The sequence below is a fragment of the Coloeus monedula genome (assembly GCF_965178545.1).
Source record: "Coloeus monedula genome assembly, chromosome: 14".
Taxonomy (NCBI): domain Eukaryota; kingdom Metazoa; phylum Chordata; class Aves; order Passeriformes; family Corvidae; genus Coloeus; species Coloeus monedula.
In genome coordinates this window covers 20,514,144-20,526,741 of record NC_138794.1, presented here as the reverse complement: position 1 = coordinate 20,526,741, position 12,598 = coordinate 20,514,144, and the positions used below count along the sequence as shown (strand labels likewise).

The 12,598-nt window shown below is 49.1% G+C and overlaps 1 protein-coding gene across 4 annotated transcripts in view; it reads left to right on the top strand.

Annotated features, from left to right (window-relative positions):
- Positions 1–12,598, top strand: part of CSNK1G1 (casein kinase 1 gamma 1) — a 104,676-nt gene that overhangs the window by 39,032 nt on the left and 53,046 nt on the right. For all 4 annotated transcript variants that reach the window (XM_082290512.1, XM_082290510.1, XM_082290511.1 and 1 more), the window contains exon 3: positions 4,271–4,687. In XM_082290512.1, coding sequence (XP_082146638.1) covers positions 4,510–4,687 — 178 coding nt within the window. In that variant the 5' untranslated portion in view covers positions 4,271–4,509. The remainder of the gene's footprint in view (positions 1–4,270; positions 4,688–12,598) is intronic.

The window sequence follows — 12,598 nt, the reverse complement described above, 5'->3', positions numbered from 1 at the left end:
AGGGCTGCCTGGAAGTGTCCAAGGCCAGGTTGGACCAGGCTTGGAGCAACCTGGGATAGTGGAAGGTGTCCCTGCCCATGGCAGGGGGTGGGACAAGATGAGCTTTAAGGTCCCTTCCAGCCTAGACCATTCCATGATTTAACACCATCTGGAAGCTGGTTTCTAGCTGTAGTGCTGCAGGTTTATTGATGGAGGAGAGGTTGTGACACAGATTTGGGTCTAAGTGTTTAGAAGCATGTAGGATACAGTGCTGCTGGTTTTTACATAGCTAACTGTGCTGCAAGTAATTTCCTTTCAAGCCTGTGTCTTTCATTAAGTAACTGTTCCTGTGTCTCCAACTGTATTGTAGTGAAATCAATCCTGGAATTGGGCTGATTCACCATTAGGGAAATGTCTTCATGCAGCTCTGTTCGAATGGAAGTAACTTTGAGGAGCAGTCTTGCTGAGTGGGTGGAAAGGTAGGAAGGAATCATCATAAAAAAGTTTGAATCATGGCAGGAAGTCATCCTGGTGTTCTGAGCAGCCTTTAAGTATTAATGTGACTGACAGTCTGGTCTTCATTCCTCTGCCGCTTCCCCTCCAAAGCTGAGTGCTGTGCTGGTCCTCAAAGGCCATATTTGATGCTGTATTTACGACTCGTGTTTTTAATAGGTGGTAATGACGGCGTAAGATCTGTGTGTGAGCTGGTGTGCTGGCAGCTGGGCTCTGCTCCTCGGCTTAGCCGTGATAAAGAGCTTCCCAGAGGCACCCTTCACTCATCCTTCGCTGCTCCGAATTCCTGTTTGCAGGAGGCTTTCAGCTGAGAGGGGATGTTTAGTGTTTGCAGACTGTCAGGCGTGACCTTTCCCTCCTTCTCCCTGGAGAGGTCTCTCCAGATCCAGATGGGGAGCGGGGGAAGGATGGAGGCGTAGGAGCTCAGAACCGTTAACATCTTATTTTGCGAGCCAGAAAATGTGTGGTGGGACTCGTGCTTAATTTGCCTGAGGATAATGGAGTTGCTTGTCCCATCTGAGAAGTGCTGAGCAAGGTATAAACTGGGCAGGGTTTGTGCTCTTGCTGGAGATTTCTTTCTGTTTCAGTTTCTGAGGTTGTAGGTAGTTCTTGGTCTTAAATTATTCAGCCTTGATTAAAATAATGACTTTGGTCTCCAGGGGGAAAAAATTCTTCTCTGGCTTTGATGGGATCTAGTGTGTTTTCCAAAGTGTTACTGGTTTTTTACTCATAGAATTCCTGTGTCCTGCTCATCTTTCTTAGTGATCCAACCCTAGGAACACCCCAGCATCACGGAATCATTTAGGTGGGAAAAGCCCTCTGAGATCACTGAGTCCAACCATTTTCCCAGCCCTGCCAAGCCCATCACTAAGCCATGTCCCCAAGTGCCAGACCCATATGTTTTATTACATGGAAGATGATGGCTTTAACTAGAAATAAAACAACACTTGGCTGGAATGTTCTGTGGCTACTTCTCTCGCCATAGCAGAGATAGACCAAATAGGCAGATAGACCAAAACTTCCCATGCTTCAGTTTTATCTTTCCAGAATTTTATCAGAAATACCAGTGTGAGTAAATCCACCAATTACTAGAAGTCATTCTCACTTTTGGTTTGAGTTCAGCAGTAAAACTCTGTAGTTTCACTGATGGTTCTTTTTCATGTTGTTTGTTTTGAAGCCAGTCTCTCCTCCCGGGACAGCCTGGGGTGGGGTCCAGTCAAGGTGATTTCCTGATATCTGATAGAGCCTCATCACTGCTCCTGCAGACTGGTTTCACAGGGCAAACACAACTGTGCTGTGTCTGTGCCAAGCACAGCAGCTGAGAGTGTGTGGAGATGTCTGTGATGAGAAACCAGTTCAGCCGGTTCACCGGTAACGGATGCTTCCTGCTTATCCATATTCAGTTCTGAGTATTAAATCTGGAATTAAATTGAGGGATGAGTAAAGCTTGGTGATGCTAAACAATTTCTTGTACATGAACATCTCCAGCTCTTTTGTCTAGGCCAGAGGTGCTGAATGGCAAATGGTGTTTCACACATTGCTGGGGAGCACGCTGGGAGCTTGTCACTTGGGTTTATGGTCAAACCGGTGGTGTGGCTGAAACACATGAGGTTCTCAGGTGACCCAGTGGTTGTCAGACCTCCTGGATATGCTGCAGACATGCTGTGTGACATTCTCTGCAGGGATCCACAACAGTCCCAAGTGACAAGGAGAATTCCAGTACCTAAAGGGGACCTACAGGAAGGCTGAAGAGGGACTTGTTGCAAGAGCAAGAAGTGATAGGTCAAGGGGGCTTTAAGCTGAAAGGGTATGTTTAGATTGAATATTAGGGAGAAATTCTTCTCTGTGAGGGTGGTGAGGCCCTGGCACAGATTTGCCAGAGAAGCTGTGGCTGCCCCTGGATCCCTGGCAGTGCCCAAGGCCAGGTTGGATGGGGCTTGGAGCAGCCTGGGCTGGTGGAAGGTGTCCCTGCCCATGGCAGGGGGAGGAATGAGATGAGATGGGCTTTAAGGTGCCTTCCAACCAAACGATTCTGGGATTCTATAAATACTCAAAACCTGGAATTTCCAGCTGGTAGTTCCCTGCATTTTCTGGATCCAGCATGGTGACTTCTGCCTTCTATCCAGGTGCCTTAGGTCAAACCAAAAGTCTCCAGAAATAGGGGTGTTCCACAGCTGGAGGTCAGGGAAAGCAGTCAGATTTCAGGAGGGCTTATGCTTCTGTTCTGTGTGGATGGGTAATAATCCTTGTATTTTATTTTTGAATAACTGGAAGTAGGTAGCATAGCTTCATCTGGTGGACCAGAGGATCATCACTGACTGGGCCAGTGCCGGGTTAATGGTTGGACTCGATCATCTTGGAGGCCTTTTCCAACCTTAATGATTTCATGGCAAAATGAGCACAAGGATCTCTTGCTAAGCCCTCTACAGAGGTATTGCTGCAGGAGAACTGAGCCAGTTGCCCGAGTAACTTCTGAGCTCTCATTTACGTGGTTGTGTTTCTGGGTGTCCTTCCACAGGACTTTTGGTTGGGTGGTCTCATTGAGCACTTGTGGGATTGTTTTGGAGGACACAAACCTTGTTGGTAAAATTTTTCAGGAACTGTTCCATTCACATCTGGAAAATCTGAATGCAGCAGTGTTCCTGTAGGGCTACAATCCAGTACCTCTATATCCTGGGATGTGGGGGGTAGTTCCAGGGGTGTTCATTCTAATTCTTGCCTGAGAGCTGCACCCCGAGAGTGCCTGATACCATCTCCGGATGCAGCACCTGTGCAGACAAGACATCCTGCAACCTTTCCCTTTATCATGCTGATTTCTTGGGAAGTGAGGGGAAGCTCAACCACCATGATGGTACCTCTGGGCTGCGCTTGTGGGGCAGGACCTTCTGGGTCCTTGCAGCTCCCGCGAGTCGCCCTTGGTCTTGTTCTTGAGCACGGAAGAACCACTTGGCCTGCAAGGGGTTGAGAAGCATCTATGTTTTGTCCCTTTTTGACTGTGTTATCAGCTTTTAAAAAATAATTAATCATGTTTTGGCTCCTCATTTTGGTCATCTCTGTAGGACAGCAGTTTGAATTAGCAAATATATCTGAGGTTGATTTGGAGTTGGACTTCAGTGATCCTTGAGGGTCCCTTCCAACTTAGGTTGTTCGGGATAATGTAGATCAACTTGAAAAGAGGTAAAAGAATGGAGAATTTTATTTAAGTGCTACGAAATTTTCTTCTCTTGGCACCTTTCATTGGCCCCTTTGTATTTTTTGTCTGGCATTTGTGTAGTGCTTTATTAATGTGTGAAGTGAGGAGAAACCAAACCTACACTTCACAGGGACTAAAAGGTGGGGTTTCCTTGCAGTGTCCACCTGACACGCTGGGGTAGTCGGAATGGCTTCGGTTACTGCATGTGGTGTCAGTCCTGATAGCTCCAGTGGAACCATTACAGACTGGTTTGGGTTGGAAGGGACCTTAAAGCTCAGCTGGATCCACCCACTGCCATGGGCAGGGACACTTTCCACTAGACCAGGTTGCTCCAAGCCCCGTCCAGCCTGATCTGAGACACTTCCAAAAATGGGACAAGTAGCAACAGTGGATGGGCAGCACTTAACATTTCTTCATGACATCAGGGCTTTTTATCAGAAAATTGTTAAGAAAATGATAAAGTTTTCATATAGCTGTTAAATTCCTTGAGGCCAGGAAAGTTCTGGGCATTGGCCCTGTTGTACCTTTCTCACCTGGTATTTTAAAATAATGATCTTTATTTCATATATCTCCTCTTTTCCCCAGGTAAGAAACCAAAAGCAGCCTGCCTTTACTGAATTCTCAAGAACAGAGTCGACCCTTTGGGACATTTATCAAGATGCATTAGGAAACTGGATCTGGTGCCAAAAGAACTCCATGAGTTTCCATGACTCTCTTGAACTCCAACACAGATACTTTTGGATATAAATTTCTGTTCTAAGGAGAAGAGTGTGTACTCCAAGTCCTTTCTGCCAGCTTGCTGGCAGAGGTTTTTCACTAAGATCATGGACCATCCTAATAGGGATAAGGATGAAAGGCAGCGGACGACGAAAGGAATGCCGGGAAGGAGTGGGCACGGTTCTCGGCCGAGCTCATCGGCGTCTTCCGGCGTTCTCATGGTGGGACCCAACTTCAGAGTGGGCAAGAAGATTGGGTGTGGGAACTTTGGAGAACTCAGACTAGGTAAGAAGTAAGCGTTTTAGTGGCCTGCCTTATGCAAATTAGCGTTTCACCACTGGAATATAAATACATAAAAATTTACCCCGGCTCGAGAAACACATGCGCTTGTCTTGTTTCCCAAGTGTCGAGCTGCCTTACCCGAAGCTTCTGACTCAGAAGATGTAACTCTTAGCATGATTTTGATTTGCATAAAGTCAAAGGGAATACACTGGAGAGGCCAAAGATGCAAATTTTGAACAATCCCAACAAATGAAGACTGTTCACAGCGCTGAATGTCTTGCCTGAGGTGAAAAAAAACCTTCTTAACTGTGAATTGCTAAATCTTGCTCTCAATTTTTTGTTTATAAGCTAGAACGCCCATTTAAAGGGATGGGTGAGACTCTTTCCCAGCACTCAGACTTGATTCCACGTCCTTCTCTAACCTCACTAATTTCAGCCCCATCACCCTCTCCCTGCCCTGTGCCTGTGTTGGACTTGCTGGGGAGCAGAGGATGTGCCAAGTGGCCATCTGGCTCCCTCAGCCGACCCAGCAGCCCGACATTTGTTCATGGTCTGTTGGTCTCCTAACCACGTCTTGCAGCTGGTTGCCCAAACAGATGGTTCCACTAATGCATTGTTTGTTTAGGACTACTGAGGAGACCAGTGCACAGCAGGGCACTGGGTTCTTAAGTCATCCTAAAAAAACAATGATTGTGTTTTAAATGAGGTGGGGGAAGCACCCCCACATAACTCAAGGGTCATAACACTACTGATAGTGCCTATGTAGATTCCTACTCATCTTAAGTGAATCTGTGTAATCTCCCACTCTGAGGTTTGGTTATCACATCCATACATGTGCTGCTGCTCCATGCTGTGAAGATCAACCAGCTCACTGCTGGTGTGTCTCAGTAAATGGGTATTTTGGTTTCAGCATTGCATCAGAGAAGTTTTACTGATTCACCTGAGCAGAGATAACACTCCTAAGGTGGAGAGAAACCAAGGACAAGGATGGAAACTCCCACCTTCCTGCACATGAGTATAATTGGCAGCTAAAGATAAATTTGGATCCTTACAGTGACATAACATGAATTGCTCTATTGCATCTCAAAGCCCCCCCCAAGAGCAAACCTCACGATCTCAGGATCCCCAGGGAGATGTTGAATTGCTCTGTAATCCAAGCTCTGCTCTGAGGTTCAGCAGCTGTAGTGGATCCCTCTGGGTATAAGGCTCTTGAGTTTATTCAGCTGGTGCCCAAATCACAGAACCACAAAATCACAGATGGATTTGGGTTGAAAGGCACCTTAAAGCTCATCCCATCCCACCCCCTGCCATGGGCAGTGACACCCTCCACTATCCCAGACTGCTCCAAGCCCTGTCCAGCCTGGCCTTGGGCACTGCCAGGGATCCAGGGACAGCCCCAGCTGCTCTGGGCACCCTGTGCCAGGGCCTCACCACCCTCCCAGGGAACAATTCCTTCCCAATCTCCCATCCAGCCCTGCCCTCTGGCAGTGGGAAGCCATTCCCTGTGTCCTGTCCCTCCATGCCTTGTCTCCAGTCCCTCTCCAGCTCTCCTGGAGCCCCTTTAGGCCCTGCAAGGGGCTCTGAGGTCTCCCTGGAGCCTTTTCTTCTCCAGGTGAGCACCCCCAGCTCTCCCAGCCTGGCTCCAGAGCAGAGGGGCTCCAGCCCTGGGAGCATCTCTGTGGCTTCCTCTGGACTCTCTCCAGCAGCTCCAGGTCCTTCTGCTGTTGGACCCCAGGGCTGGGGCAGCTCTGCAGGTGGGGGCTCACCTGAGTGGGGCAGAGGTGCAGAATCCTCTCCTCCCCTGCTGCCCACACGGGGGGAAGCAGCTCCCATTTCCATGATTCTTTTTCACATTTCTCAAAATTTTAGAGGTGTTGGTTTTGTGATTCATGTATAGTTTCATGGCATGGACTTTACAGATGAGATTTCACTTCTGAAGAAGTTAATTTAGAGAGAAATTCAGTTAAAGTATGGATATGCAACACCTGCTAATTACGTGGCTCTTTTTCCAATAATGCATCTATTGTTAATGCTGGTTTACTAAAAATTTAAGCAATGAGCCACACGTACTGATAACAACAACTTGTTGTAACAAATTGATAACGCATCATTGTAAGGTTCTTACAGATGCTGTATGACTCTTTTTTTTTTTCATTTCTCTTGCTTTTTGCCAGTCACCATCACTTTAAGAGCTCCTGTTTGCTCGAACAGCAGCTCTTGCTCTTGCACAGCCCATGGTAATTATTGCTGGGGGGAAGGAGAAGCAGCGGCTCAAATCCGAGTGCACGAGTCTCTGATAACGTTTTGTCCTGCGAAGATGAATGATGTGCCCTCTGCTTTTTGCCTGTTTTTTACATGGTTTCAGAGCAGTTAAGCACCAGTATCACAGGCAGAACAAAGTCACGCACTGATAAGCAAAGGGAAAATAGGCTTTTCCAATTCCCTGAAGAATTTCTCTCTTTTGAGGTGTTGTGTTTTCAGTTTAAGCCAGTCTTGTATCAAGGACTGATTGTTTGGGGTGGAGATGGCACTTACCTAATGAAGCTGTTTGCTGTAAATATCCAGCTCACTGCTCAGGGTTGATCTTTCTTCCTGAAGATCACCCAAGGATATGACTTTTTTTGTAGCATGTGGGAGCAGCACAGTTGGATTCCAGCCCTTGAGGAGCTGAGACGGGGAGATGAACACAAAATTTAGCATTGGATAGGACAGGGGAGATGGCCACAAGTTCTACCAGGGGAGATTCAGGCTGAATATTAGGAAAAATTTCCTGGCTGAGAGGGTGGCTGAGCATTGGAACAGGCTCCTCAGGGAAGCAGTGGAGTCACCATCCCTGGAAGTGTTCAGAAAAGGAGAAGACGTGCCACTGCACAGTGTGGTTTAGTGGGAATGGTGGGATTTGTTCGAATGTTGGCCTTGATGATCTTGGAGGTCTTAATGATTCTGTGATCTGGCCCAGAGTAATGAGCTGAAACGGGGTTAGGCAGTGGCTGTTTCTTCAGACAGGCTGCAGAGTAGGGGGTCTGCAAGAGCTTTGGTTTCCAAAGTGGCTCAACCCACTAGCAGGAATATAGTGCCAGTCCCCACCCCAGACCCTGCATGGATTTGGGGGTTCATGGGGATTTAACCTGTTGTATGGAGTGCTGTGCTCAGCCATGGCTGTGAACTCCACCAGAGACCTCTCCAGCCAGGCATGTGAGCCGCCCCCTTAAACTGGCTCAAGAGCTTACCCAGGAGATGTTCCTGGTATTCTCCCAAAGTCCTGAACCATGAGCCATGGTAGGGATTAATATGGCTCTTCAAAAGTCTCTTTTTTTCCCAGTGTTTGGCATTCTTGTTTAAGTAAAGCAATTAAATAGGTACTAATGTAAAATTATTATTGTGTTTTTGGTAGGTTGGAGGGATTTCTAAGATAAATGTTAAGTTCTTGTTACAGCGGGCATTTCTTTTAATCAGAGAATCACAGAGGAGTTTGGCTTCAAACTCGTCTTTGTCCACCCTCTGCCATGGGCAGGGACACCTTCCACTGTCCCAGGCTGCTCCAAGCCCCAATGTCCAGCCTGGCCTTGGGCACTGCCAGGGATCCAGGGGCAGCCCCAGCTGCTCTGGGCACCCTGTGCCAGGGCCTCCCCACCCTCCCAGGGAACAATTCCTTCCCAATATCCCATCCAGCCCTGTTCTCTGGCAGTGGGAAGCCATTCCCCCTGTGTCCTGTCCCTCCATGCCTTGTCCCCAGTCCCTCTCCAGCTCTCCTGGAGCCCCTTTAGGCCCTGCAAGGGGCTCTGAGCTCTCCCTGGAGCCTTCTCCTCTCCAGGTGAGCACCCCCAGCTCTCCCAGCCTGGCCCCAGAGCAGAGGGGCTCCAGCCCTGGAGCAGCTCTGGGGCCTCCTCTGAGCTTGTTCCAGCAGCTCCAGGTCCTTCTGGTTGTTGGGGGCCCCAGGGCTGTAGACTGGAGCCAAAATCTTTTTGATCTAATTGAAACATTATCTGGCATTTTCAAAACAGTGTGTTCAGGTGTCAGTTAAAAATGGCAGTGAACACCATTTTTCACCCTGCCTGAAACTGTAAAAAATGTTAGAAGAGCAGCAAGCCCCAAACCAGCAGAAAAGCTGCTTCTCTGCAGGTTGCCAGGTCAGAGGAGTTCGATTGGAACTGGGAAGGTACTCCCAGAAGTGAGAACCACTCAGCTGCCTCCCACGCTGCAGTTTGAAGCCAGGAGCTCTGCTTCAAAACAAGTAAACCAGCAAAATAAATGCTTCAAGGTGGTAATACCGTCTGATCCTGGGGCTGTAACTCCAAAATACCAAGTCATGGTGTGACTGGAATAAGGTTAGATGTGGAGGGCAGAGTAGGAGTAGATCCTGGGAAGCACCTACACCAGGAGCTGTTAGTTGGAAACCTGCTCTAGAGGGGACAGCAAGTCAGGCATGTCCCAAGTGCCCGATGATCTGGTGTCTGTGCAGATGCATCACTTTGGATCCTTTGGGGCTTCTCTGCTGTCTCCAGTCCATCCGTACGTTCAGGACATCTCACTGCCAAGGCCTTGAGAAATCCACAGGGGGAAGTTTCCCACGTGAGTGCTGCTGACATAATGCATCTCTTCTCCTTTGGAATATGGAGTTCATAATTGTCAGTGGAACTACCCAAAACTGAGGCTTGGACTTAACTGCTCCATCAAAAGTGCTGACTCAGCTTGAAGGGCTTTTGCCAGCACAGTCACATCCCCTCGCTGTGCTGCGGATCTTTGGTCGTGCTAAATGAAGGTGCAGCTGCTGCTCAGGGCTTGTTTCAGTGGGCAGGTCACTGTGTCCTGTAAGCCTTTGCTCTTCCACACACCCTGTGCTGCCCAGGAGGAGGAGGAGGGAGAGTAAACCACTGCAGCTTGGACAGTGTGATGGCAAAATCAAGGGGGAGATCTCAGTCTGGAGCAAGCCAGCAGAGAGATTTTTGGGATTTACTTCCCTAGAGCAGCTGGCAAAGCAAGCATCTTGGGCTGCAGCTTTGGGAAAGGTTTGAAGCTCAGAGGCTGGACCCATTTATGTTGAGGATCTCCCCATAGCACGTGCTCCAAAGGGGATGAACTGGAGGATGAATTGGTTCATTTACCTTTGGCTGCTGGCCTGATGCTAACCCCAGTTATTTAACTGAGCAATTTCATTACCAAAAGTATCTTCTGTCTAGTCCTCAGCCTCATGCAACAGACCATAATAGACTGGATTATGGCTCCACATACGTGGAGGGTGTTGGCCATGTCCTTCCTTGCCTTGGAACAAGTTTGGAAGAGCACTGCTTCCCGAGTGCTGTTACCCTGCCTTGGTGGGAGAGCACACGTGTTGATGGAAGATCTGTGGGGCATCATTCCCTGGGTGGAGGTGGATTTCCAAGGCTGTGATGGGGGTCACGGGATCCATAGGGAGTGGAGTTCTCATGCCTCCCTCCTTGGGGTTTTATTTTGCTCTTCAAAGCATCTGACTTCCTCAGGAATTTGGGCTGGAGCTTCCCTTCCCCAGTGTGCTCAAACTGAGTGTCTCCACCATGTCCTGGGCTGATTCCCCAGCATGGGCAGCAGGGGAGGGGAGGATTCTGCCCCTCTGCCTTGCTCTCGTGAGCCCCCACCTGCAGAGCCACCTCCAGCCATGGGATCCAACATCAGAAGGACCTGGAGCTGCTGGAGAGAGTCCAGAGGAGGCCACAGAGATGCTCTGAGAGCTGGAGCCCCTCTGCTCTGGAGCCAGGCTGGGAGAGCTGGGGGTGCTCACCTGGAGAGGAGGAGGCTCCAGGGAGAGCTCAGAGCCCCTTGCAGGGCCTAAAGGGGCTCCAGGAGAGCTGGAGAGGGACTGGGGACAAGGCATGGAGGGAACAGGACAAGGGGGAATGGCTTCCCACTGCCAGAATGGAATATTGGGAAGGAATTGTTCCCTGTGAGGGTGCTGAGGCCCTGGCACAGAGCAGCTGTGGCTGCCCCTGGCAGTGTCCAAGGCCAGGTTGGATGGGGCTGGAAGCACCCTGGGACAGTGGAAGGTATCTCTGCCCATGGCAGAGGGTGGAATGAGATGAGCTTTAAGGTCCCTTCCAATCCAAGCCATTCTGGGATTTTGGTAGGAGCCATGTCCTTATCCGAGGAGGGGAAAAGGCAGTTTCAGGGAACAGGATACAGCTGGAGCTGCCAATGGGGCTCATTTGCTGGTAGCTAATACAGAGCAGATAATCCAGGTGCATTTAGGTTTCCTTCCCTTAATGTCTTCAGGTCTTCTCCCCCCTGCTGTTGGCTGGAATCCCAGTCTGTCTCAGAGGGTGGAGGGGTTTATCTGCCACCTGCTTTACCATGGATTTGGCCTGTGAGCTCTTTCGGTGCTTTCTGGTGTCAGAGGGTTCCTGATGAAACCTCCTTTCTACCCTTAGTTTCCAGTCTGGGCATAATACTATGTCTTTTTCTAAAGATGGAAAGAAATACATGGAAACCCCCCTGTGTGTCAGGGGTTAATGCTGGGGCTCAGCTTTCAGCTCTGCTGGCAGAAAACACCCCCTCTGAGGATATTTAACCTCACATATAAATCCCTGTCCTATGTTACAGACCATCAGCAGGTACCAAAACAGGTTGGAGCTATGACATATTCCATTCCTGAGGGATGTAAAAACAATCTGCTTGGTGCAGACTGGGCCTAGGAACACCCAATCACAGATGTAGAGGCCAGAAGTACCCTGAGTGATACAGTGGGGAAAGCATCAAAAGAGGTTAAATGCAGAAAACACGAGCTGTTATAAAGTAAACTAAATTTCCCCTGATGTTTCAGGATTTAAAGATGACTGTGTGTCTTCTCCCATGTTCATAATACCTCTAATTTTATTGAGTCTCCCAGGGCTGTTGTATCCGTGTGCTGAGGAGGACATGGCATGTTTTTTAATGCTGCCATGTGGATATGGAAGAGCTGCTCCAGCTCCTGCCTGCTCTGAATGATGTCACTCCCTGTCCTGGGCTCTCTCAAGAGCTGGACTGTCCAAGCATCAATATCTGTTACAGGAATTGGAAAATAAATGAGTAAGAGAGCTGGGAAAAGCTGGTGCTACAAATAAACCCTGATGACTTCCATCCTGGATTGCTCCTGAATTTTGGGGTTGCTCAGTAAAAGCATGACTTGTGCTGTGACACTGATGAGCAGAGGTCAACGCTTCCCTGCATAAATCCATAGGGAGCTTTTGTGGTGGGGGCTTCCCTCCTCCAAGGGGACGGCGGGACTAGAGGACGTCAGGAGGGTGTCAGGATGGTGGGACAGAGAGGGCCCAGGGACTGCCCAAGCATCCTTCGCAGTGGTATCTCTTCCAGGAGAGTTTGCTGTCAGGCCTGAGCCATGTGGAGGTGGTGGGGGAGTGATTGCTCCAATTCCCTGGCAGAGGAAGCAGAGGACGTTGAGTGATTCGGTAACGGGCAGTGTCAGAACACAGGGAGAGCTGCTCCGTGACACGGAGCTGTGCATCACTGCCTCGCATCACTGAGGAGGCCCAGGGCTTGCTTCGAACACCAGACAGGCTCCTGGAGAAAAATTCCCCTCCAGCTGTAGCACACGTGGGTCCCAGCTCCGGCTCGGTGCACCAGGAGCTGGATTTGAGCTTGACTAGTGCTCATCTGACACTCCTGCCCTTCGTGCTTCCCAGAGCATGATCAGCCTAGTGAAACTCCCTGTACAGCCCAGCATGAAGTTGTTCAGTGTCCAGCAGATCCAAGACATTTCCAAAAGCAATGACACTCTCACTCTTCATTTTTTGTTCCCCAGACATTTTTGGCATGATGTGGGTAACGAAACCTAGTGTGTCTGGGATACCTCCTGTAACACGTGGAGTGAAAGTGCTGCCACAAAATACAATTACCTTGTGCTGAGTGGAAGGTGTTATTTGCGTGCCCTGCTAAACTGCTGCA